The sequence below is a fragment of the Plectropomus leopardus genome, chromosome 17, assembly GCF_026936395.1.
Source record: "Plectropomus leopardus strain MGB_pleo_1.0 chromosome 17, ASM2693639v1, whole genome shotgun sequence".
In the NCBI taxonomy this organism is placed as follows: domain Eukaryota; kingdom Metazoa; phylum Chordata; class Actinopteri; order Perciformes; family Serranidae; genus Plectropomus; species Plectropomus leopardus.
This window is the reverse complement of record NC_142192.1, coordinates 14579738-14605556: the sequence shown is the minus strand read 5'-3', so window position 1 is coordinate 14605556 and position 25819 is coordinate 14579738. Positions and strand designations below refer to the sequence as shown.

The window sequence follows — 25819 nt, the reverse complement described above, 5'->3', positions numbered from 1 at the left end:
TATTGGCTGATATAGCCTTCTGTCATCTTTCCAGAATCTAGATAGGCTGCGTCATGCTATGTTCAAAACTTTCCTGTTTTACCACTCTGCCACTTTCCTGACTTTCCTCTTCCAGTGCCTTACTTTCTACTTTCTGACCCTTTCATATTCCTATTTTCACTTCTCTCCCCCTCTACCTCCATCTTCTACCTTCACTCAACTTCTTGTCTCTAAACTTAACTTGTTGTAACTTGACTAACCTTCCTGTCTCTGATCCTGTTTTTCACCTCAGCTTCCTGTGTCTTGACTGTCCCTCCTGTCTCTTAACCCAACTTTGTGGATTCAACATTCCCTTTAGCTCAATGCTTGCTATGGGTTTAGCTCAGTCTTCAAAATTCACCTGTCCCAGATTAGACTTGAGGCACACTAACCACCTGATTTACCCACTGAGCTAAACCTCCTGACACTTGACATTTTTTACGTTCCCTTTAGCTCAGTATTGGCAGTGACATTTGTCGAAAACTCGACTGATATATGAGTCAGGCCGATAATCCACTAAGTTCTTGGCAGGGAAAATTCGGCATTCAGTATATGAAAATTCTGGAGATGAGACAGTTTTGTGTTTTTTAACTGTTAACTCATTGAGTGCCATTGATGTGCATATATACGTCAAAGTGTGTTTTCGGCGGCTGGCACAAGGGGGCGCTCTCACGCTCCCTGTGTGGGCTGTTTTGTGGGTTTTCTCTCTCTGAACTGGGGTCATGATCTGTTACATTGTGCTGTACTTTGCATATTTATTTTACAATAAAATAACATTTGTAATACAATTTTCAGATGTCTTTTGTGTCATTAAAGGCAAAATTATAACATTCAAATCACTGTTTTGCTTGACAGACTCTCTTTCACAAAAATGCATTTTTCTCAGCTTTCTAGAAAAAAAGTGGTCTTTTTGATGAAACCAGCCTCTATTCAACTTCAGATAAATCAAGAATGGAGCAAGGTACAAACAAAAGTTTTTTTCTATGACAAAAAAGAAAGTTTCTTCTTTCATTTGAGCTATTCAGTGTTTTCAGAGTCTTTGTACAGAATATTAAAGTCACCTGTCCCAGACAAGACTTGAACCTGCAATCTCAGACATACTAACCACCTGATTTACCTACTGAGCTAAACCTCCTGACATTGTGCATGGTTCGACGTCCCCTTTAGCTCAGAATTAGCAGTGACGCCTGTCGAAAACTCAAAAAGGGAAAAATTAGTATTCAGTATGTGAAAATTTAGGTACCTCATCGATGACTTATATCAGCAGAGCAGACAGATCTATCAGCCCATATTTTATTTATGCCATAAAAGTCAAATGTCACCTGTCTCAGATAAAACTTGAACCAGCAACCTCAAGAACACTAACCACCTGATTTACACACTACGCCAGTCCTTCTAACATTTTGCAAGTTTTGGATGTTCACTTTAGCTCAGTATTGGCAGTGACGTCTGTTGAAAACTCGACTGATATTTAATTTCTATTTTCTGTTTCAGTTCTGATTTGAAATTTCAAATTTTGTAACTTTTTTTCTTTTTTCAAAATAATCCTTACACTTACTTATAACAATAAATCCACATTTGTAGGTGACTGGTACTTTTCACACTGTATACTTCAAAAAATCATACTACATCACCAGGACGTGCTCAAGAGCTGAAACTTTTTAAGCTTATTCACTCAATTATGCTGAACGTTCTCCTCACTGCAACCTATGGTGATTCAGACATCCCTCACTCTATATTTATAGAAATATGCTAAATCAATTACCATCCATATCTCCACAAGGCTTCATTCAAATGTTACCAAAATTCACACAGATGGAAAGAACTACATTTTTTGAACAACTTTCATTAAAGTATTGGACAGTACACAAGAAACCAGCAGATTAATGTGTGATTTTTTTCAGGATTGTATTGAACAGTTAAATTGTTGTCAGCATTTTAAGTTTTGTGTCCTCCCTCTCTCTCCCTTCTGCTTCTGAGGCTTGTTCCCAGCTTTGGAGCCCTTGGGTAGGGTTGAAGAGGTCGTAGGGAAACTACTTGCACCTGGATAGAGCTCCTGTTTCTGCCCATTTGTTGTGATCTAATGCGGTTTAAAAGTTGACATGCCACATCCTGTGCTACTTGATTAAATTCAAAGCTAAAATTCCCAATCTCCAGTGACAAATCTCAAATATCATATATATTTATTTCAAGTTTAAAAAAATTCATAATTCATCCTGCATATTCTACTATGCATTTATCAGCTGATTTATTTGATGGTTTAGTGGTAAGGTGGTTGACTTCAGAGGTAAAGAGTTAAATTTCTGCTTGTGGCACCCTGCAGATGGTTTGAATGATTATATATTCCAAGATAACTTCTTACATAATAGCACCATATATGTAGCCTCTAAATAAATAGACATGGATGATAACAGATCTTGAACAAAATAAAAATTAAATAAAATTGTAGCCATGGGATGCATGTGATGTTTGTGAAAGCAGATTTATATATGTCAAAAGAGTATCAGCATATAGTGGTGACTGTCATCAATTATTTCAAAGAACATCAACAGTTTGGCATCTTGTCAAATAACAAAGTAAGAAGCACTCAAATGCTTGCAATCTGTTTGGACCCCTTTAAATGAAGCTTGTGGCTTCATTTTAAGTTATGGTTTCATTTAAAGTAATAAAGACAATAAAGCAGGGTATGCTTTGGGGCATGGCTATCTTTGCTTTTCTCCTGACACACTCATCTTTTCTAAATCAGTTCAGTCATTGTCCAGGTGATACATTCGTCCATACAGACAGGCAGTGACCAGCCCACCAGTCATGTTTGAGTGTTTCATTGTCACTCTACCTTCTGCAGCTGATTCCAGATGCTCTGGCTGCTCCAGGACCAGTTTGCTGGCCAAAATTGATGGGTACACATATTTGGTGCCAAACCTCCCCTCCAACAGGAAGTCAATTTTAGATTCAGCCTCTTTCACTTCCTGTCCACAGGAACTGACTTCCAACCCTGCACAGCGGACTAGTGCACACACCTGCAAAGGAGATATGATAAATGTGACAAGTCTCACAACGCAGTTTTAAAATATCCACAAATCTTCTCTTCCATACCTGCAGCGCGTAGCGTCCATTCACAATGTGTGTTCCAGCAAATGCTCCCAATGCGTAGAGCTCTTTGCTGCCACCATGTGGTAAGCATTGGTACTGCAGGTGACAGCAAAAGGTGCCGTCACACACGTTCACTTCACCCTCTGTCTCCTTTAGGAGGACAAATGTAAACGGGTCGTACATCATGGATGAGGTGAAGGTGGCAGAGGAGGGAGGAACTGATGGAGCAGTTTCAGGAGAAGATGAATCAAAGCAGCTCTCTTGGTGACAGTATCCAGAGTCCGTAGCTGTCAATGATGCAGACTCACTCCTGACTACCTCTGTGGCCACACTCGGCACCAACCACAGTGGGTCTAAGACTGGCACCCTGGCAACCAGCAGCCTGCCCTCCTCTGGGTCACCTTTCTGTGCATGGTGACAAGTGGCAGAAAAAGGGGTGTAGATACCACTCCCTGTCATGATCAGGCGGTCATTACGGATGTTGGCTGCAAGCAAGGTGACATTAGCACCCAAGCTGAACGCACGCTGGAACTGGATCGTGTCCAACAGGGGGAGTTGATTCATCCAGGCTGTGGGGTAGATCAGCTGACGCACACCCTAGATGGAGAGGGCAACATGGGTACAGAGTTTGAATTGGGGTCAACAGATTATCGGCTTGGCCGATTATCAGAGCTGATATTTGGCATTTTGCCAATTATCTGTATCACAACCAACACAAGGGAAGACAGTCTGCAATACATGCAAAGAAAGTGTCAGCATAGGAGGAACTTCTACTTTGTAAAACCTTTGGTAACTATTTTTATTTGTTCATTTTTTTACTTAAAATTTCAATGAACTTTAGAAGGAAAAAAAGTTGCTGGGAACTTGCTGTATATGATGTAGAAAGTTTCAGTTTTTTCACCTGAAAAAAACTTTTTTTGAATTTTTGTTTCAGTTTCAGGAGTTTTTAAACATTTGCTAAAGACATTTAAATAAAGTTTTATGTTGGACTTTGTTACATTTCAAATACCAAATTCAGCCAGAAATATTTACATTTTTTTATTGTAAATGCATAGCAGTTCCAAAGATCAGTTATCTGTCTTATTAAATACTAATACTTTGTATCGGCCCTAAAAAAACAATATCCGTCGACCTCTAGTCTGTATAGGTGTGGTTTTTTTACCTTCTCCACCAGGGTAACTGTGGGCTCGCGGAACAGGATGTCAAAGCAGATTAGGAGCCCAAACCTTCCAGCAAAAGGTGTATCAAATATTACGATCTCAGGTTTCGGCGGCATATCGAAGGCCTCCTCAAAGTAAAGGTTGTATTTATGGTAGCGCGCCACCAGCATGCCATCTGACCTGTGTGAAAGAGGATTCTGTAAAACAGTTCACTTGAAATTGACATGTTGGAGCACATCCTGAACATCTGCTACACTCCTTCTATTTTAAAGTCCACACTGCACCTGAAAACCACGTTGGTGTTGAACTGCCAGCGTCCATCAGGGGGACAGGATGAGGAGGGGTCACTCTTCAGGGGGCAGGGCTGCAGGTCAGCCATGTTGGCCACCACATAAAGGTTGTAACGACGGGCCATGCAGCTCAGTCGCTGGAGAACCTTTGAAATTCACAGGCTGGTGTTACATTAGTGAAGACTTTGTTCAGTCTAGTGGTGTCTCCATGTCTTACTGTGTCAGAGTGCCTGTTCAATAACAACATCAAGTCTAACAGCGTGATTGCGCACCTCAGTGTTGTTGTATTTGCTCGGCTCTGTGCAGGGGTTCCAGCTCTCGTGCTGGGGATCAGGAATGGTTTCTAGGTAGCCAGAGATAGATGAACGGCTGAAGTTGAAACCCTGAATACCGTCTTCTGGAAACACCAGGATCTGGGCACCCTGACCAAGGGCGGAGTATAGAGATGAGACAAGCTTCATTACTTCACTGTAATCATGAACTGTGTGACATTAAAAGTGTTTCTGTGAGTGAGAACACAAACAAATAAAGTCACTCCTGATTACTTGGGAACACTGTCTTGTTTGCCATAATATATGCCTGCCTTAGTAACTACCCTGTCATTACTAGTTTAAAGGTCCAGTGTATGGGATTTAGTGGGATCTCACTGTAAAGGTTGTATATTGCAACCAACTGTAACTTTTCTCTGTTCCAAGTATGAAAACTATGGTGGCCTATGCTAGAGCCACTGTCTTGTTTGTCTGTTCTGGGCTACTGTAGAACAATAAAGGGGACTCAGTGGAAGAGGGGCCGCTCTGTATGTACATATAACTGACTCATTCTAAGGTAACCAAAATGCAACACTTCTGATTTTCAGGTGATTATAAACCAATGAAAACATAGTTATGAAAATAATATACAATTTATACAAATATATCCTCCCTAAATCCTGCATACTGGTATTATTTTTAGTGGTTTCTGGTCATGAGCCAAGATCAGGTAACTGTTAAATATTCTACAATGAATAGCAAGTGACAACAGCAGTGACATCTGAGACTTCATGTAAAAGGTCCAAGGACCACTAGAGTGAAGAGTTAAAAATTAACAATAGTAGATGTGTATGTGTCTGCATGTGTCCGCATGTGTGTGCGTGTGTGCGTGTGTGTGTGTGTGTGTGTGTGTGTGTGTGTGTAGATCCTGTAGACAGACAGATATATAGACAGAAATTAGGATATGGATACCAAATAAACATAAGTGTTATTTAGGGACTTTTCATTATTTATGAGAGGAATGGTGGATGCAAAAGGTGAGAGGCATGTTTAATAACTTTTTAAGCTCTGGGGAGGGATTTGAGTATTTTACCCTCTAAACTTTACACCCTATAAAATTACAAACTAAAGACTAAAGACTAAAACAATTCCTGAAAAGTGTTTTCTGAAATGTTGAAAACAATTTCTGAAGTATTACAGATTTTTCTGAAATATTGTAGTGTTTTCTGAAATGTTATGTTATGTAAATTGTCCTTAGGGCCACCGTACCAGCCGGCCCTCTTACTGATAAAGAACAGTCCCTTTTGAAGTCAGAGTGAGGAAAAGCAACACTGTTATTTTGGTTGAAAACGTCACATTTCTTCTTCCCTGACCAGAGCATACCTGCTGAGCAGCCCGGGCAGCCTGCTCCTCGTAGATATCCAGGTTTTTCTGCATATGCTGCAGGGCAGCGAGGCGGGACAGGGGGACACGAGGCTCCGGGTTCAGGATTAAGTTGTGCTCATATACAGCAGCAACATACGATGAGTCCACGATGGGCTCTGCTTGACCAACTGCCCACATTAAAGAGAAACTGACAAAAACTAAAACGGACAAAGACATTGTGTCTTCCCCTTGTGAAGTTATCCAGATGGACTAGTTCACTGCAACACCTATAAGGTCAGAAGTCCTACTGAGTCAGCAAGTCCCATTGCGAAATAGCGTGTTTATTGTATAAATGTGGATCTACGCGATTGTAGTTTTGCAGCTTGCCCATGTCTTACATTTTAAAACACTGATCTACTTGCATTGAACGGCTCACAGCAAACAGCTGCATCCTTATACCCGCCCGGCAGCGAGACGTAAACAAAACTTTTATTTTGAAAATACACGAAAGGAAACATTTAGGGATATGAACCGGAACCAGTTCAAGAACCGACCTTTTAGCAACCAGCATGAGAAGGTCCCGAGACAAACTTTGGTAGAAACATTTTTTTTTTCATTTGGACGAATTGTTAAAACATATGAGGACGATTTCGAGATTCGGACTCTTGTTTGTTTGACGTCTCCATCATAGGTTTTGAACCAGGAAGTGTACTAGCATTAGCATTAGCACACACTCTGCAGCACAATGTCAACAGGACCAGAAGCACCAACAGGAGGAGCAGACCTCCCCGTGTCAAAACCCAGCCAGATGTTTAACAGCTGCTGGAGCTGTCGGCTCATCTCTGGCGGGGGTTTGATCCTGTCCGCAGCTTATGTGTTCAATGCAGCCCGGAGAGTGATGCGACAAGGCGGAACTACCTCCATGGGCACGGTGGCACAGATTACATTTGCTGCATGTAAGATGTGCAACACTCTCTACACTTCAGTGTTAAATTTCAGGAAACCTAATTTGCATTGCTTGACGACCGATTCTCTGCTTGCACCTTCCTCTGTGGAGAAAGCACGTTAGACGTTTCAACCCTTTGAGACCTTAGCAAATGGGCTTGATTTCTTTGAAAAACGTGAAAAGAAGCCAATTAGCAGATTAAGAAAAAAATTAATAAATTAGGCCTACAAGAAAATTAATTGAAAAATTGGAAGAAAAAAAAAAACCAAAAGGGGGAAATAACCTGGAAGAAAACATGCTAAAATGGAATAATAATAAATAGAAATAATACGAAGACGTGTTTTCAATTAAACCATTTGCAATGTATAAATGAATAATTTTAAATGAACAAATTTTTAAAAATGTATTTTCTCCTTAGATTTTGATAATTGCTTAATGACAGCATAATTTTAAGTATATAAATTAATCATTTTAAATGAACATTTTTTAAAGAAAAAGTATTTCCCCTTAGTTTTTTTTATAATTGTCTAATTCCCAATAATCTCTTTTTTTCTCTCTCTTTAGCTAATTTAAGGTCAATTTTTTTGTCACATTTCACTATTATTTCCTACAATTTGCAGGACATTTCTTACCAAATTTCTTATTGCCTTTTCCCACACTCCCACTCCCACTCCACACTCTGAATACAGCATGAGGAAACTGATGTTGATCAAGGTTTCAAAAGGTTAAGTAAAGTCTCATGGCTGTCAAAAAACCCACTTTCAGTTTGTGAAAAGACTAAAAAGGGAAATTTCTTACATCTAGACCACACTGGACCAGGTGCACATAGAAACCACTATGCTTAGGCCTGCCAAATCTGGACTAGATTATTCCAGAGAAGCTTAAGGTTGATAACAAGACAGTTTCAGATCTGTGAAACCTTTATTCTATTTGTGAAAATGCAAAAAAGGGACATTTCACCTCTCTGGGATAATCTAAACACAGTGAAATACCCCTTTTTTTTGCATTTTTACAAATAGAATAATGGTATCACAAATCTGAAACTGTGTTTTTATCAATACTCTGGGGTAGTCTAGTCCATATTTGACCTGTATAAGTATAGTATTGTTTGATTTGGACCTGGTGTAATATAGTTTACGTGTGAAAAATGTTGTGAAGTCTCCCTTATTGCATTTTCACAAATAGAATAAAGGTTTTACAAATTCAAAAGTAGGTTTCAGACAGCCATAAGGCTTTACTTAAAATGTCTAACATGCTTTTACCACAGTAGGAGTTGGAGGCTATGATTTGGAGACTAACTTCAGTATTGTCCATCTCACTTTCAGGGGTAACATTACTTGTTATTGTCGTGTGAAGTAAGACGTCTATGCTTGTGCATTATATTTTAGGTTTGGCTTCTTGGGGGATTACCATGATCACTGACCCGGTCGGAAAAATGCAGAGGAAGACGTGACGACTGCTTAAGAACTCCTAACAGCATGTATAAATGTTTAAAATGGCTCAAACATGGACTGCAAGCTGTTGAAGATGTTCAATGACACCAAGTTAAAGAGACTGCACCTAAGTCAAAGATATGTTGTGCTTGCAGTGTCACAGTAATTAACTTGCCAAATATATGTAATGGTAATCAGTTACAGTTACTGGGAATAAAAATGTAATGCTGTCTTTTGGCATATTTTTGGACAACAAAGGTCAGCAAAGCCATCGAGAGAAATTTGAGCGCAATATTTAGGTACTATGTTTTTAGTTCTACTTTGCTTTATTGCCCTATTAAAAACATTTGTTAGAAAAATTATCAGATGTATTAAGTTACACTTCTTTGATGAAGTATTTAAAGTAGTTACATTACTTAATATTTTTACAGCCTAACTAGTCTTCCCAACACTGTGTGTTAGTTTGCACAATAATTGGAGTACTTAAAGAGATAGTTCAGATTTTTTGATGTGCGGTCGTATGAGGTGCTCAGTGTACTACCTACAGTACAAGTTAGTCACCTGGCCTCCAGTTTGGTGAATCAGGCTGGAGTCTGACTCAAAAGATAAGCCATGTACTGCTGTGGTTGGGCATCAACAATAAAATGTCTTCTAGCCACCTAAAAAATGTCCTACCTAAAAACAAAAAATTAAAAAAATCAATGTCCAAGTATTTTCACTGCTTTACCTTTCTGCCAGCTCTCAGACAGCTTCAGTTCCCCATCTATGTTCTCATCAAAGCCACCAGACTCCTTTGAGAAAAACAGTAATTTTAGCTCGCTGACTATGGAAACGGCTGGTCCACTGCTGCCACGATCTCTTAGTTTGTGTTATTGGGTGATTTTGGTGAATCCATAATAACCCTTAACCTCTAAAACCTAAGAAAATTGGTCTGATTTCTTTCAAAAACACAAGAAAAATATATAGAGCAACCTGGCAAGAAATTTCCAGCAAACTGCAAAAAAACTAGGAAAGAGTGACAAGGAAATGAATAATACTTTAGAAAAATGTCCAGAAAACCATAATGATACATTTAAAATTGTTTTAGTATATATATAGTTTTTGTTTGTCATTTTCTTTTTGTGTGTTTTTTACTTTTTCTTTTCTTTTTTATGGTAATTTTCTTATAAATTATTACTTGTTTTTTTCTGGTTTTTGGGCCATTTCTTGTTAAGTTGTTCGTTGCCTTCCCACGTTTTTGAAAGAAATTAAGTCAATTTGCTCAGATTTCAAAGGGTTAAAAAAAAAAAAGTGAAGTTTGGGGGGTTGAGGAGTTTGGCGGGGTCAAACTGGTTAGGATTAAGGTTAACAATTCTATCTATCCTATTTCTAGACATATTTTTTGCTTTATTACCCAAGTTAAAATATTTGTTAGAAAAGTAATCAAACGCGAGTTTATTTGATGACATAATTAAAATAGTTACATTCAGGGTTACTGCAGATTTTAGTCTTGAAAGTCTTGAAAAAGGCATTGAATTCATTAATCAAAAAGTAAGTCTTTAATTGGTATTAAAATACCTCAAACTTTCAAAAGTCTTAAAAATCCTTAGACATGGGAATTAGAATTTTATTAATCATTTTTTGTGCCGTTGCTTTGTAAAATCTCAAAATAAATGGTAACATCTATTTTTTTTTACTAAATCCCTCTTAATAAACTTGTCGTGATGGAAATTATGGCAGTGGACTCACACTTGCAGAGTGAGAACAAACCAAAATCGCCAAGACAACTCACCGTCAAATGCTTTTTTTCCCCAGTTTTTCCCAGTTCTAACCAAATCTAAATTTTTCACTGGACCAGATTATGTGACAATAATCATTTGGGCAAAATTGTCCTTAAATTTAAGTAAAAAATGCTGGTTCAAGTTTTTTTTCACTTTAAATTTGGTTACTGTAAAGTTGGTTTTAAATTTCAACCCGGTGGGCATTAAAAAAGCATACAAAAGCATTGAATCTGACTTGCCTTAAGCTTTAGGAACCCTGTACATTACTTATTACATTTTAATAAGGTAACAAGTAATCTTAACCTATTACATTTCAAAAGTAGCCTTCGCAAAACTCTGATTAACAGAGTACCCACACAGAAGGTGCAAATCTTAACAAATCATAAACGCACTGATGACAGCATAAAGACTGTGGTTCAGTTAGTCTGAGTTAACTTTTATTAGTGTTATACTGATCTGAGCACAACTGCTCACAAGGAAGAGTTTGATAAGCATGATGCAAAAAAACACCCTAAAGTCATTTTCAGTCGCGTAAAATGATCATGACATTCTGATTGATTTTTTTAGGTTAAAGAAAAATATGAAAATAGAGTTGACAGTACATTTAGGCACACTATTAACACATACTGTACACAGATATGCACAATTTTCATTATCATAGATTCATAAATACTGGGGTTAAAAAAAAGACAAGCCTTCCTGTATGGAGAGATGTGCATAAAGTTAGAAGTGACACCTCCTCCACCGTGGGAACAAACAAAATATTCACCTCCAGTGAGCGAGGCTCCAGTTCAAGTCCTCCTGTTCAGCCAATCAGAGTCCACCAGGGCTGCTCAGTGCAAGCAAATCAAAGCAGACGAGGGAGTTTCATCCAATGACTGCAGCAAGATGGGCTCCGTCCAGCCAATGGGAGAGGCCCTCCCACAGTTGCTACGGTAAGTGCTCATTAGCAGTGATTCCATTGGTCACAACATGACTCTCCTGTGAGCCTATTGGACAGGAGGTGAGGGGGGTGGTGTCCCTCCAGCTGTCAGTTAATAACAACAAAGATCTGTTCACACTCAACATAACAGGCTTGAATGCATAAAACGCCACTTATGACTTAAAAAGAAGCAGTTAACGGAGGCCGCCTCTGAACTAGCTACAGCCCAATGAGCTATTCATCGGGCTGCGACACTGACAACCCCCTAAAACTGCCCGGTCGATACCCAAAACACATAGTCTGTATGAGTGTGTGAGGTGTAAAATACCCCACACACACCAAAAACAAAACAAAAAAACTCAGACTTATAAAACAAGTCTGTAAAATAAACATTGTACTTTTACAACAACGGAATGTCGAGTTGTTGGGATAAGAAGACATTTCTGGGGAAGCTTCTCTACTATTAAAACAATATGAATTATTTTCAGTATACAATGATTCAAAATGCACATGCATTAAAGAAAAATATTGCACAAAATTAAAGACATTTTCTCTGAATAAAAGTGATTAGGGATATATCTCCATATCTCTATCTTGATTTCCTTGTAACGTTCAGTCGAGTGAAGAAGAGCTACCTCTTAGCGTGCGTCTTGGTCAGTATATACTGTATATTGTTTTAAGGCTGGTTCACTAGCTCACACTGGCACAGTTTCTGACTGAAGAGGGTTGCATCTTCGTGCTAAACACACACACACACACACACATACATACACACACACACACACATTCACACAAAATTCTACACGAGCCAAATACACTAGACCAGAAAGTACATTCTTTGATAGTGCGCTTGGTCAGCCGGAGCTGTGAACACACTTCAGTGTGTCCTCACAGCCTCACCTTTTAGGGTCGGTAAAGGTCAACTCTGCGTTCTCTTTCCTCACATGATTAAGGACATGAAGCAGAATAATGTTCAGAGTATCCCAACATCAAACCAGTGAACACACACGTATGGAACAGCATGAGCTTTGGTCGTCACAGGTTCGGACAGTAGCATTAAAGGGGATGTGGATCTTTGAGGATCACGGGTGATGATATAACACTTTGGAAAGGAAAAAAAAGTGTCTCAAGAGAGGCATTGAGGCTCGAAAAAAATGCGGACAATAAAAATCTAAATCATCTCTTTCGACCCATATTTGTTCAGTCACATTTTAAAAACAGCGCCTTTTTGACCCAGTGCTATTGACATATTTGGTTGCTATGAAAACAAAATATTGTTCACAAGTGTGCAGCTTTTGCAGATACAATGTCTACAGCATGAGGGTAAGTTTGACTACAGCTGAGTTGGCAGGTCACTGAGATGGTAAAGAGTGCCAGCCGAAAGACAGAAGCGGGAAGGTAAGGCAAGGTGTGGGTCTATGCTATCTACTCCTGCAGTTTAAAAACAATACAGTATTTGTGGTCTGCTCTCTGGACCAGGAGAAAGCAGCATTGAGTGGCCCAGGGTAAAGCTAAACACAACTAAAAAGTCCAAAAAGGAGGAGGAAAATATCGAAACAAAAAGAAAAGACTGACGTGTCCAGTCTTGGTGCAAATTACAGGATTTGTGTTTGCGCATGTGTGTGTGTGTGTGTGTCACAGAGTGAGAGGAGGGCAGAGTGTGATTTGTTCATCCTTCAGTTCTGTCTTGACAAAAATAATCAGCTGGAGTGTTTTGTTTTTTTTTTACCGAAAAGAGCGTGTGAGGGAAGTGGAAGGGCAGAAATCACACACATACCTCGACGTTCACATCAAGCCCCCAACCTCCACTCTCACTCTTAGCTCTCAAGACTGTGTGTCTGATCAGCCCATGTCCCGCTGCCTCCGTCCTCTCCTGTCACCTCTTGAGGGACGAGGATTTTAGTTTCTGGCTATATCTGTGGATGCGTGGCGAGCGGGAGTGCAGCTTGACAAAGAGCTCGGGGAATTTGTACTGTGGGAACATCGTCTCCAAGAAGCCCTCCAGGAAAACGTAGACTAGCCGACGGTTCATGGGTTGGTACTGAAACATGTCGAAGACGCGGAGTATGCCCTTTCTCGTGGTGTCTGCTCCGATGATGTGCTTCAACTCGTCTGAGGTAGGGAGAGAAACACGGTGGTCAGGAGTTTGCATTAATTCAAAAGGAGGCGGGGGTCATTTTTACCCTGAGCAACAACAATTCAGTATGCTGCTAAAATGCAGACTGACCAATTATAGCATAGCATCGGCCAGCTCAACCCAGGGTCCAACAACTACACCAAGGTGCTCCATTGACTCTAATGAATTCCTTTCAGATTTTCTTTATTTACAGGATGCTTTTTGGGATTACAAACTAAACAACATGCCACGAATACATGTAATAATATTACTTAATACCCAGAAAAGTTGGAAGGAGATCTTTTAGAGTTAATGTACAGAAAAGAGACACTAAGTGTGATAGAATGAGTAAAATATCATTCAGTACGTTTAATCCCCGTTCCAAAACTAAAATCAAACCCTGACAAGTGTAGGGTTAGCTCGCTGGCTACTGAAGGTATACAGTGTTCACACATGCTGTGTTTGCTTTTAAAGGGATACTTTGCAGATTTTCAGCCAGTTTTGTTGTGAAACAATGTGGCTAGCATGTGTTGATGGACTGTGGTAAACTTTCCCCCATCTAATCAAGGCCTAGAAAAGCTTCCCTTTATTTTCAGTGTCTTCTGTCTCAATTGCCAAATGCTGCAGTGGTTCACTTTTATACTGTGACCTGCGTGTTAGGATTTAGGTTCCATCTCTATGTTTTTAACCTGTTTTAGTTGCTAAATGAGTGTGACATTATATAAATATCCTTTAAACACATATTGCAGACCCTTCTGTCTGCTTCTCTCTGAAACAGATTTTTTGTTTTTCCAAAAGATTGATGTTTCTTCAGGGATTGCAGTTCCATAGTGTGGGCTCCATTCTCGTGCCAACAACTTGAGGGACCATCATAACAAGACCGGGCTTAGCAGAGAGTAAATTGCTCCTTTGGTGTGACATTAGGGTAAGAGTGAAGCATGTGACTGTTCAGTTAGATGGCTGAGACATTTAAGTGAAACGAAAATATTTTAAAAATCTTTTACAAAATGACAGGTGCTAAAGGACAGATGAAAGACAACTACTATAAAATTATCATACTACAAATACGGTCGATTACGCTCAACACTGGTAAATGTAAATATGATCATCTTTCTGTGTTTCCTATTCCTGCTGTGTTGGCTCAGTTACAGCCCTGTAGATTTATGCTTGATTGGAAGTGTTTTCGGGGCATATTTAGTTGAACAATGAAGAAGGCATCAAGGATGAAGTGAATGAGATAGTCTCAGATGGGGCTGGGTGCTAACTAGATGAAGTGTGTGTGTTTTCACCTGGCATGATTCCCAGCAGACTGGTCTTGGCAGCTATTCGTGTCCTCATGCGGATGCTCTTGTCCCGACAGGGTGGTGTCTCAGCCAGAATACCGTTGGGCCAATAGGAATCCCTTCACAGACACACAGCCACAGAGGGTTATTCATAATTCTTTTGACCGATCAGTTATTTGAAAGAAAAGGCGAGAGGTTACCTGAACTTCTTGACGTAATCTGCCACCTGCTCAGGTGAGGTCAAGTAGTCCACATGATCCACAATTTTCCTACAGAGTCAAAGGAAATATGATTCAGGCTGTGCTCTGTATGCATCTATTTACTACTCTTTGTTTTGTGTACAAAACTCCTAAGAGATTTTCCGATGTCTGAACGTGTGTGTACTTCTGTACAGTTCAGGTGTGAGCAAACATCCTGTGATCTATGATGCCGTTTGCTCAGGTGGAACTGGTTCTGCAATAAAGGCAATGACTGTACATATCAGGGTCATGAGATGTTTATCTATAATAGGTCTGTAACGGATTTTGTATTCATACCAAACCAACAGGGTATGGCAGTCACAGTCCAGTGTACACAAAACACAAATATGTAAACTGATGCACGTAATATGAAACCAAAGTTCAAGCACAAGTTTTGCCTGGAAACCTTTAGCCATATGCTGATCACATCAAGTGAATTTGGCGTATGAATGGGTCAAACTATGGTGAGTGCAAATGAAACGCCAAAGCTGAAAGATCGGAAATATGCTTATTTATAAACATTATATATACATATACACACACGAGGACATGAGGATGGTGTGTCTGCATTGCTTCACTATCATAGGGTATGTGGATGGATCCAACATGCTAATGCATAATCAACCCCATCACCACCATGTGCCGATCAACCAGGATGATAAATGTTTGGGTACTTTGAATGTTTAAATATAGCCAACTAATTGAAACACTTCTCCTATTGCACGAGTGTCACTTCTTATAATGCAATGTTTTTTTGTATATTCAGTTTCATATAAAAATCAATAGATGATGCTTTTTTTCCCACTGTACCAAACTAACTCTGAATTGTGACTCTTAATTAGGGTTTAAACTGATCCATGACTTTTGTGTACCACTAAATGCTTGGTTTGAAATACTGTTTTTGGTCCAGTAAACCTAGTGATTTTTTTTTTACATCGCCAAAACCGCTCAATGATCCCAGTATACATTATGTTAAAGACCTTAAATGTCACCTCCGAAATATCAGTACCTTCAATGTTAGTCATCATTCTTCAGCCAAGTTTAGTTCGGTAAGATTGTTCATAGGTCTGGTTGAGTTTGGGATCATTTATCAACATGTTTTGGTGGGTGCAGAAATTCATTAAGTGATTTACAATATATTAGGTCATATACAAAAAAGCAAACATTTCTTATTAATCTGTACATGTACCTATATTCCCTATAGTTCTGTGAGCTGCATGTCAGTCAGCTCTGTGTATTTTGCATGTCTGACCTGTTGATGGTGTCTCCGTACGTGGCCCTGATGAGCTGCTGCAGCAGGTTCTTAATGTTCCTGCGCAGCCACTGGTTTTTCTCCTTAAGGTCAAACACTTCGTCCATCAGTAGCAGCATTACCCTCAGAGGAATGTTATCATCCACCTGGACATGGAAATAAACATACAAATGACCATTTAAAATAATTAAAATTACAAGGACGTGAAAGGCATAAAACACACATGCAGCAACCAACATGCCCAATGACTCACATTGTCGTCGAGCTGAGCAGAGACTCGACAGTGTTCAGGGTCGATGTCAGTCTTGGGGAGGAGTGGAGGCACCTGAGAGAAAAGAAGACAACACTGGATAGTCAGGTGGAGGAACAAAAGCAGAGGCTGGTTTATTTACAGTTACAGAAGCCACAGGGGCATCTCTTTGTGAGGCCTGGAGCCCTGTAAGGAGTTCAATAATTATAACCAGAGTCCAGTGATCAGGTTCACAGCTAACAGACCATATCAAACAGAAAAATACACTTTTACACTGATAAAACAACACAGCTACAACATAAAAAGTGAACTGCTTTTTTTCCTTCCTAAGGGATGCAAAGTGCTTGCTCTGTGCGATGGTGTTACCTTGAGTATGGACTGTTTGATGTCCTGACCCAGTCTTTCTGACATGCGGCCCATGTTATCAGAGACTTTGGTCATGCCCTCTGCCAAACTGTCTGGCAGGGCCTTCACAGCGTTGGACACATTTCTCATGGAGCTCCTCAGAGGATTTACAAATGTGTCTATCTGATGGGGGAATAAAACAAAAAGGAGAACATGTATTTCAGAAAAGCAGTTACCATAATCTGTAAAAAATTTTTTTTTTCAGAAATACACACTTAATACTTTGTTTAAAAAAACAAACAAACAGTAACCTTGCGTGCAAACTCTCCCTTGCCCTTGCTGTAGGCCTTGTTTTCTAAGAAGTCGTAGACATAAGGAATCAGAGTTGGACAGGCCTTCACCATCTCTGGGTTCAGCAGCAACTGGAACACACACACACAAAAGTTACAATTACACACTCTACAGAGTGATGCAAGGTAATACAGGCAATAATAAAGTCTATATTTGACTATCAGCATTGACATAAAAAACAGCTACCTGTAGGTAAGCATTGAGGTCTTTTTTTCTCTTCTCCAAGAAGTCTCTGTCCATGTTGTTGAAGGTCTTCTTCCCTGGCAGCTTGAGGATCGATGTCAGGTTCTCAAACTAAAACAGATTTTATTTTGAATTTTTTCCCGTGCATTTATTTTGTATTTTTTGTGTTATTTCCTGTTCTGACAGTGAAGGTGACTTGAAAGCAGAGCCTGCACCTGAACTGTCTTCACAGCGGAGGCCTGCAGGCAGAAGCCTCTCGATCTTTTGCATGAATTAGCTACATAAACCCCCCCAGCATGCCAAATGTGCTTCTTTGTGACTGAGCCATCTTTGAGAATTATGTGTTATCAGTCAAAATTAGCTGTATTTCTCTCACCTTCTAACCGGCATGGAAGCTAAGCAATGTGATGCTGGAAAATCCCGGAAAAGAATGCGGATGAACACACCATGTGACTCTCTTCTGGGGTAGAAATGTTGCTGACCTCTTAACTGTTACACAGACATCATATTTCACACACCTGTTCAGTGATCCTCATATGGAAGTCGTGGAAATCTGAGTAGCGGCGATAGGTCTTCCAGCAGTCCTCACTGCCGTCATGGTTGCGTCTGAACACGGTGATGGCGTACAGAGCGTAGGTCTTACCGTGGTCGTTGCAAACCCCTGCAGCACCCCAGAAGCCGGGGAGACAAGCGTCAGCTACCCCCGCCCGGCAATACATCCAAAATGGCAATGGAGGATGAGGGGGTGGATGAAAGCAGAAAAGAAAGACGGGAAAAGAAGAAAAGTATGTGCAGGTTCAAAGGGTGTGGGAGGGGGAAGGAAGAGCAAGCAAAAGAAAAAATGCGGAGCAGAGGTTGGGGAAATGTGATAAAAGGGAGGAAAATGTGACAGAATGACAGGAAAGGTAAGGAAGGGAGGAAGGAGGAAGGAAAAAGGAAGAACAGAAAAACAGTGAAGGAGATACAATGAAAGAAATAAAGAAAAGTGGAACAGTATGAAGTCGAAAAGCCGACATGATGAATGGAGCTAGGAGGTGAAAAGTTGAAAGAACATGCAGGGAGGAACTGACAGGGGCAAACAAATACCTGATATACACAACAAATTCACAGACTCTCAACATAAACTGGTATAGCACCCAAATCCCACTAGTGAAAGTCAATTTAAATGTTTTTAAACCTGACATTTGTACACAAGCTGCCAGAATCTAACATAAAACAAGTTTTCTCCACCAATACTCCATCAAAAAGTTATAAATATCAAGCCAAAAAGTGCCAGAGTGATTTAAAGAAAACACACAGCCTAACACTTTTAGACTTTACGGCAATAATACTTACTAAATTAGTGTATTTAAGACTCCGTGTGTGTGTAGGTGCGTGTGTGTGTGCATACCTGTATCAGAGATGAAGGCATGTAGGTGCATAGAGTCATCATGGCAGGAGTTGGACAAGTCGTCCAAAGACTGAAATCACAAGAAACAAGTCATCATATGACTACGAAGCTGGCTAACATTGACATTGTATTGTGCTGTTTCACTGTGGATAATGGATATTATTGGGAGCGCGTTACAACAATATTGTTTTCCCCAATAACAAGTGGTGTAACAAATTCCTAAGAAATAGTTAGTAATAACGTTATAGTTACCCCAAAAACAAATAGCATGTTACAAACTTATTACTACTGTCAGCTGCCTCCCAATTTGAAATCAAGTAATAAATCGCATCCCTGAATGCTTTTTCATAATCGTCACACATGCATATCACAAAGTAACAAACTAGCTTGGAAGACGGAAATGCTTACATTTAGTGGCTGAAAGTATTTCCAATTCCTGCGATTTTGTCCGGAGGAAAGATGATAAACACGTTGTTCTAGGAAGAGGTACTAACACTCTCCATTTAAAAAAATGACCTCAAACCTCCAACAGGTTTCCCACACATTTTCACAGACTACATTTGAAAACTTTTCCATGACTTTTAAAGGACCCATTATCACTTTTTTTTTCTTTCCCTACATGGCTGGTATTTTTCGAGCATCAGACTCACTTCAGGCTCACTACAGCGTTAACAGTGTGCAAAATTTAAAAGCGATTTTAAAAGTGTGATGTGATGAGTAAGAAATTACGATTTCTGAGTACAGAGCTCAGCACTGATGATGACAAAACAATACTGGACATGCAGCATTTTACTGAGCCCTGTGACAGGAAGTGAAGAAGACTTACTAGGTTTATGCTTCCTGTAGGAGAGCCGTTGAAGGATTCTCCATCACCGTCATCAGACCCTCGATAGCTTGGCTCTTTCAACATGTCCAGCTCTGCTAGCATGCGCACGTACAGAGGACTCTGCTTGAAGGAGGGGTAGTAGCGCTCATCGCGTAGCATCATGTCATACACCTGGGGTCAAATACGTGTGAAACAACTGGTTAGCAGGTGGAAAATGAAGGCAAAGCAGCACATACAAAAAGATCTAGACGATGTGTTATTTTTGCAAACACAGACACTAAAAGCTATGCAAAGAAGTAAAACAAAATATCTCAGTGTTGGCATGTTTTATAAAATTCCGTCATATACAGATAAAAGAAAAATGTAGTACATTTCTCTGAATTTCATCAAATATCTCAGGTGTGGGGTCGTCCTTCTGCAGCTTCTCCGCTAGTGCTGTTACGGACGCCTCGTCCACCTGCACTCTGGGAGACGCCTGTCGGGTAGAAGAAATAAGATAGACACCGTTAGTTATTTTCTCAAAATATTCGACCAAACAAGCTTAAGAAGCCAGTGCTGTAAAGCAATATCTATATATATATATATATATATATATATATATATATATATATATATATATATATATATATATATATATATATATATATATATGTGTTTAAAATTTGCTGAGAAACTACAGGAAATAAGTGTAATCAGATCTACTGTGAGACTGAACATGTAGTGCTAACTTGGAGTTGGGCCAAGTGATGCTCCACAATTGAGTCAAATTTTGGGGAGGGAAAAACTGGCATGGCTATTTTCAGGTTCAGGATATCTGAATGAGAATGGGTTCTCGGGTCCCCACAAGCCTCCCCGTCACATACCAGCTAAGACAAAAAAGCTGAGACTCTCCTTGATTCAATGAGCCCAATTTTATTCACGTGTGATGATGTAAGTCCCCATTTCATTTCATTGTAGCCCATTATTTTAAATTTCACCTCACTGTATAAAATGACTTGTAATGACCTCTAGGATAATCACAGTCTTGTGGAACTTCACAACCACAAATTACAGATCCTAAGCATTCAAATGATGGGTGCCTTTTATTGGTGTCATACTGACAATAAGGGAGTGTCTGAGCAGTTTCCAAAACACAAGTGTTCATCATACAATTGCAGAAAAATGTAACTCTTACAGAAATCTCCATGTCAAAAGTTTTTGATACCAAATCACAGCCATTTTTCTATGGTGTTCCTCGAGGTTGTGGTGTCTTAATGTGCTATTTTTAAATTTTTTTCAGCATTTTTTTTATTCTCCAGATGTAAAAAAAATGGTACAGTTTTGTGCCAAATCTGTGTAAGAAATTGTATCAACCCAAAAATTAGAGACATAAAGACAAAAATGAGCATGGGAACGGCCATCTAATACTTTCTTCTTAATGTTCTATAAAGACAAAACAATGTCTATTACATATTTATAACTAGACCAAACTAGATACAACGTGCTGAGCTGCATCTTAAATTAATCCAGTTTCCCAGCTGTCTATGTGGCGTATTCTGCTGACCTGCTTGCTCTCCCGACAGATCCTCTGTCACCCCAAAATAGGTCTATAATGGGTCGTTAAGTGTTAACGTCCTTTATGGCTAAAATGACTTTTGACTTGAAACACTCAAGCAGTTTTAACACGCCTCTCACCTTGTCCGAGAGGTATTGTTCGTAGACACCCAGTGCAGCGGCCTTCAGCAGCCCCTTGGTGGCACTGGGCTGTTTCCTGCCGTCTTTCTGCCAACTCTGCATGGCTTCCAACTGCTGCTGTGCCGTCACCCTGTAGCCCTCCACAGTGAGCCAGAAAAACAGCTCTGCCTGGGCCCCTGCAGCCTGCATGAAGTCTGGATCAACAGACAAGCAAGAATTATTTGTCTATATGTTGTCCACTTACCTACAATAGTGCTTTTCACATACATGCATAGTAAGTGGGGCAGTGGCTTTAACTTTTTGCACTTTGGCAGCTTGTGAACTCTAGTGATCTTGTTTGGATAACATACATACAAGATATAAAGGTTATGATACTGCGGCTCTGCTCCTTTGTTTTTCTTTTTTTTAAAACTTTGGTTGGTTACATTTTTTGAGTTTTAATGATCTTAACATATTTATTTGAAAAAAAAAAAATAGATTTTCCACATTGACCATTTCAAATGCCAGAACCAGCCATAAAATTAAGGCTCTTGCTTATCTTCCACACCAGTGCTGACACAACTTGGCATAACTCCTAGTTTGCACAACACACACAACACAAACACACTATCGTAATCTGATCTGTAAAGTGAGGTGACCTTTTAAGGTCTCTGATGAGGTCATGTGGGACTGAAAAGGAGCATAATGATAAGAGAGGTTGGGGTTATAAATTCTAGAGAAATGGAATAAATTATGGATTATAAAGATGATTGACAGAAATGTTCAGGATTAAGGCCTTGGGATGACTACAGTGACGTTTGGCATCCATGGTTAGTGTGATGATGCAGGTCAAGAATTACCCATGAAGAACTGCAGGGCGATGTTGTGGATGAGGATGTGATCCAGTGGGATAACACACAGCTTGCCAAAGTTGGCTGCCAGCTTCAAGGCATCCACCTCCTACACAACACAGGAAGAGGATAAAGCAAAGTCTGATAAACAAGCAGAAACGATAAACACTGTTTTCTTCATCTGGCTGACTCCAGCAGATAAAACTTAACTAACAAACTGACTTTGAGCAGTTGCAGCTGGTACTTGCGGGGAATGTTTTACCACCACACCAACAATCAGTGACGTATGTTTTTACTGGATCCTCTGGTGTAAGCACTCTGAAGCTGTGCTGCAGTTTCTCACCTTGCCAGAGTGCAGTCTCTGGATCCTGGTCTCACACACCTTCTTCACAAACAGAAGACTGTTAATCTGGTTCTTGATCACATTGATGTCTAAAGGGCAGAAGCAAAGACATCAAGGCAGGAGATGAAAACAGTGCATTCATTTAGACATGCTTTGCGTCTTCCTACTCACATTACGTGGTTTCTGTTTTTTTCATACCTTCCTGACATTTCAGCAGGGTATATGCTATATGACAGCATTTATGTGAAAAAACAACAACATAAAAGCTGAGCTGCTGGTGAAAAGGTCGTAGCCATACTTTCAGCTGAAAGATGTGTTTGACTTTTGATATTCCACAAGCTCATATGTTGAGAAAGGAAGCATTCTTACACCTTACCGACCAGAAAAATACAACCTTACACCTTCTGTATTTAAGTTCCTCAATTGCCTTGCAAACATATTGTAAAAAACACCTTATTCAAACTCAACAGACACAAAATAAAACTCAACCGCCTTGGTTACTCTTTCATCCGCTCCAATAATCACCATCTCATCAGGTTCGATTTGAAAATATGGTGTTTTCCCCGCTGTCTTTCTCTCCAGTTGCTGGCAGGTTGTTTACTGTCCTTTAACATTATCATTACTATGTAGGTTTTTTTTAATTCCGAAAAATGCATTTAGACCAGAGCTGTGTACACAGCTCCGCAGCAAACAAGTATTCTATTTATTGTCTGATGTGCCATGTTCTACATCAAAAATGCATTGGAAGATAGGGTTAGTACACAGTAGAGAGCAGCATGGCAGCCAGTGAAAATGTTATGACGGTTACTTCTTCCTTCTATCTGTTAGTTATCGATTCTGTCTTTCAAAACTTGGTGCCAACAAATTTTGAACGATGTCCAAGCGCTGCTTGGACAGAGACAGACAGTATTTGGGGCAGCACGTTATTGTACCGTGCCAGAAAAGGGGCAAAAATGAGCCGATAAATACCAGTGACTACTGCAGAGTCATTTGTCCCAGGAATGAATACCAACTGTAACCGTCACCAATAAATACAAAAGCCAGATGTTAGTATGTGTTAGTATTTTTTGTCTAGTGGGAAAGGGGATACAGACAGAGGACGACCTGTAATTTTGACAGTCCTTAAAATCAGAATTTCAAGATTTCTGTAATAACTAGTATACAGTAATACCATGATACCGCCCAAGCGTAACTTGCATGCTGAATCTATTCCATGTGTGCATGTCTGTATGTCAGTGAGAAAAAAATGTGTGCCCACCATCTCCGGCGGTGTCAAGGGAGCGGAGGTACTGCAGTTCCTCCAGCACTTTGTCCTTGACGGCCTCCAGCTCAGCAGGCTTGTCTGTCAGTTTCAGGATATTCATGAAGGCTTCATAGTTACAGCTGGAGTCCCGTATCTACACACAATTGCATACATTTAAAAATGCACGACATACATAACCGCTCCCAATGCTGTTTTTTTCCCCATTTCATTTGTTTCTTGGATGGTTTTTACATTATTGACATAAAAAGTTAAAGTAATGGCTAAAAGCTATGAGGTATGGATGGATGCTGGTGTCAGCTCTCACCATCCAGATGACAAACTGGTTGATGTAGTCCGGGTCGCTAAGCTGGTTGATCAGAGGAAGTAGCACACCACGCGCCAACACCTCCTAAAACATAAAAACATCACAATGAATTTTCAAGTTCACGCACAAAACTTACACTACAAACATGCTGTCACATGGCCCGGTGCTGCAATGTAGTCTGTTGTTGGAAAATAGTACTTATGGTTGGCTGCAGGCCAAAGTGGCAGCATTAGACGGCTCAGCTGTGATAAATTAACAACACAGGTTGTATGACATATTGTGTGACTGAATATGTGATTTCACGCCTCATATTTGCATCTCAGACCAATAAAGTCATGTATGTTGTGATAGTTTGACAGACTGAGTAAGTGAGAGTGAGATTTCATGTTTGTGCGTGGGTGCACTCACCCTTAGGAAGTATCTCATGTTCTTGTTGTGGAAATCTCCAGGAGGTAGTAACAGATACAGGAGCAACTCACACAAGTCCCGAAGAAAACCTGAGACACACACAAACACACACACACACGCACGCACGCATGCACGCGTGCGCACGCACGCACACACACACACACACACACACACACACACACACAGCATGTTTGGTTTTTACTAGTTACAGCATCAAATGATAACACATTTGTGTGAATAGTTCTTCATGACAGTGTGAACGAGGATAGACACATCACAGAGGTGTGTTTACCTTCTTCATCTTTCTGTGAAGTGCACACCACGTCTCGACAAATCTTCCTTTCCATCTCCACCTCAGCCTCAAAGAAGGAGTCCACCAGCTCCTCTGTTATGTCCCCTATTGAGACATCACATTTCATCATTGTCATCATCTCCACTGTTTCAATTCTCAGCTGATTTAATCAAAAAGGAATATTTTTGCACCACTATTGTAATCAAATCGTATTGTGTAGTCCATCAAAGGGTTACCAAACTCTGATTAGGCTTCAAAGTATATAATCACAATAACTGTTAAAGACGAACTGAATCAACCAAGGACACATGTCACATATACATATGATGACTGAGAGTGAAGATTCAAGTATGTGTGAATGAGTGTGATTACTTTGCTTGTCCTCTCTGTCAATGAGGCGATCCTGGGCTTTTCTAAAGACACGTAAATGGGTGGCAAAGTCGTCCACCAGGCGAGTAGTGAAGTAAGGCTGCCAGTCCACCTCTTTGGACCTTGACACATAAACACAGAGGAAAATTGAATATAAAAGAAATACAGAAAGTCTGGTTTGCATAAAACAGGGGAGTCAAACTACCTTACAGCCATATTTGATGTCTGGAAATGTTTATCCTTTTAAAAAACATCTTCAGAAAGAAATAAGAGCAATTTCAACAATATACCCCATTTTTTCTACATTCAGCCAGTCTAGTACTTACTGTCATAACATGCATTTTCTATGTATTTCAACTCCTGCGTATCAGTGATGACATCACCACATCAAACTAAAGAGGAAGGACTGAAGAAGCAGGTTAAGCTATCCAATGGCTTTCAAACCATTTACAGATCAAAAGTGTTGGCAATAATGCTCCACTGATAATGTTTTAAAAATGTAAGTCTGATACAGAATATCTTGTTTTGAAACTGCTGATTAACACTTTTACAAAATGTTCAGTATCTTTAAATATGACCACAAACATTGTTTTTCTCAGAGAACTGAATCCTGCTTGGGAAGGAAAGGCCTCTGAAGCTGCAATTTACATGATGTAGGCTACTTAATGTTTAACCTGCTCCTGAATCCTGACAACTGTAGCCTTCACAAGTGCATTAATATTAACATTGGCATTTTTTACACTGTTCAACAATATTTCCACACGTTGACAAATGAGAACAGTTGAAACTGGTTCAGTACTGAGAGAGCATGCTGCAGCTAAAAGCAGTATAACAGGCTGCAATGTAACCACTCGAGGGATTTGTG

General features: G+C 39.9%; 3 protein-coding genes across 6 annotated transcripts in view; 1 reads left to right on the top strand and 2 right to left on the bottom strand.

The window, feature by feature from the left end:
* Positions 1-756: 756 nt before the first annotated feature.
* btd (biotinidase) lies at positions 757-6684 on the bottom strand. The gene is made up of 6 exons (XM_042507222.2): positions 6193-6684; positions 4834-4983; positions 4556-4707; positions 4274-4451; positions 3115-3708; positions 757-3038 (listed from the first exon to the last, which is right to left on the bottom strand). Exons 1-6 carry the CDS (start codon positions 6409-6411, stop codon positions 2766-2768), a joined length of 1566 nt encoding a protein of 521 aa, XP_042363156.2. The 5' UTR covers positions 6412-6684; the 3' UTR covers positions 757-2765.
* Positions 6685-6688: 4 nt separating this feature from the next.
* LOC148186622 (distal membrane-arm assembly complex protein 1-like) lies at positions 6689-8785 on the top strand. 2 transcript variants are annotated; one of them, XM_088090040.1, is made up of 3 exons: positions 6689-6769; positions 6866-7130; positions 8509-8785. In XM_088090040.1, exons 2-3 carry the CDS (start codon positions 6920-6922, stop codon positions 8571-8573), a joined length of 276 nt encoding a protein of 91 aa, XP_087946166.1. In that variant the 5' UTR covers positions 6689-6769; positions 6866-6919; the 3' UTR covers positions 8574-8785. The 2 variants fall into 2 exon arrangements, with proteins under 2 accessions (XP_087946166.1, XP_087946165.1); XM_088090039.1 differs by having other exon boundaries at positions 6692-7130.
* Positions 8786-10728: 1943 nt separating this feature from the next.
* Positions 10729-25819, bottom strand: part of snx13 (sorting nexin 13) — a 32748-nt gene continuing 17657 nt past the window's right edge. For 2 of the 3 annotated variants that reach the window (XM_042506386.2, XM_042506383.2), the window contains exons 6-25: positions 24958-25076; positions 24586-24690; positions 24294-24382; positions 23886-23969; positions 23576-23714; positions 22318-22406; positions 21984-22083; positions 21145-21338; positions 19841-19945; positions 19471-19641; positions 18645-18714; positions 17773-17951; positions 17258-17365; positions 17032-17142; positions 16742-16903; positions 16379-16450; positions 16126-16271; positions 14835-14903; positions 14641-14753; positions 10729-13347 (exon numbers count right to left, since the gene is read on the bottom strand). In XM_042506386.2, the coding sequence (XP_042362320.1) occupies positions 13112-13347; positions 14641-14753; positions 14835-14903; positions 16126-16271; positions 16379-16450; positions 16742-16903; positions 17032-17142; positions 17258-17365; positions 17773-17951; positions 18645-18714; positions 19471-19641; positions 19841-19945; positions 21145-21338; positions 21984-22083; positions 22318-22406; positions 23576-23714; positions 23886-23969; positions 24294-24382; positions 24586-24690; positions 24958-25076 (2461 nt within the window). In that variant the 3' untranslated portion in view covers positions 10729-13111. The remainder of the gene's footprint in view (positions 13348-14640; positions 14754-14834; positions 14904-16125; positions 16272-16378; positions 16451-16741; positions 16904-17031; positions 17143-17257; positions 17366-17772; positions 17952-18644; positions 18715-19470; positions 19642-19840; positions 19946-21144; positions 21339-21983; positions 22084-22317; positions 22407-23575; positions 23715-23885; positions 23970-24293; positions 24383-24585; positions 24691-24957; positions 25077-25819) is intronic. The other variant, XM_042506384.2, reaches the window with a different exon arrangement.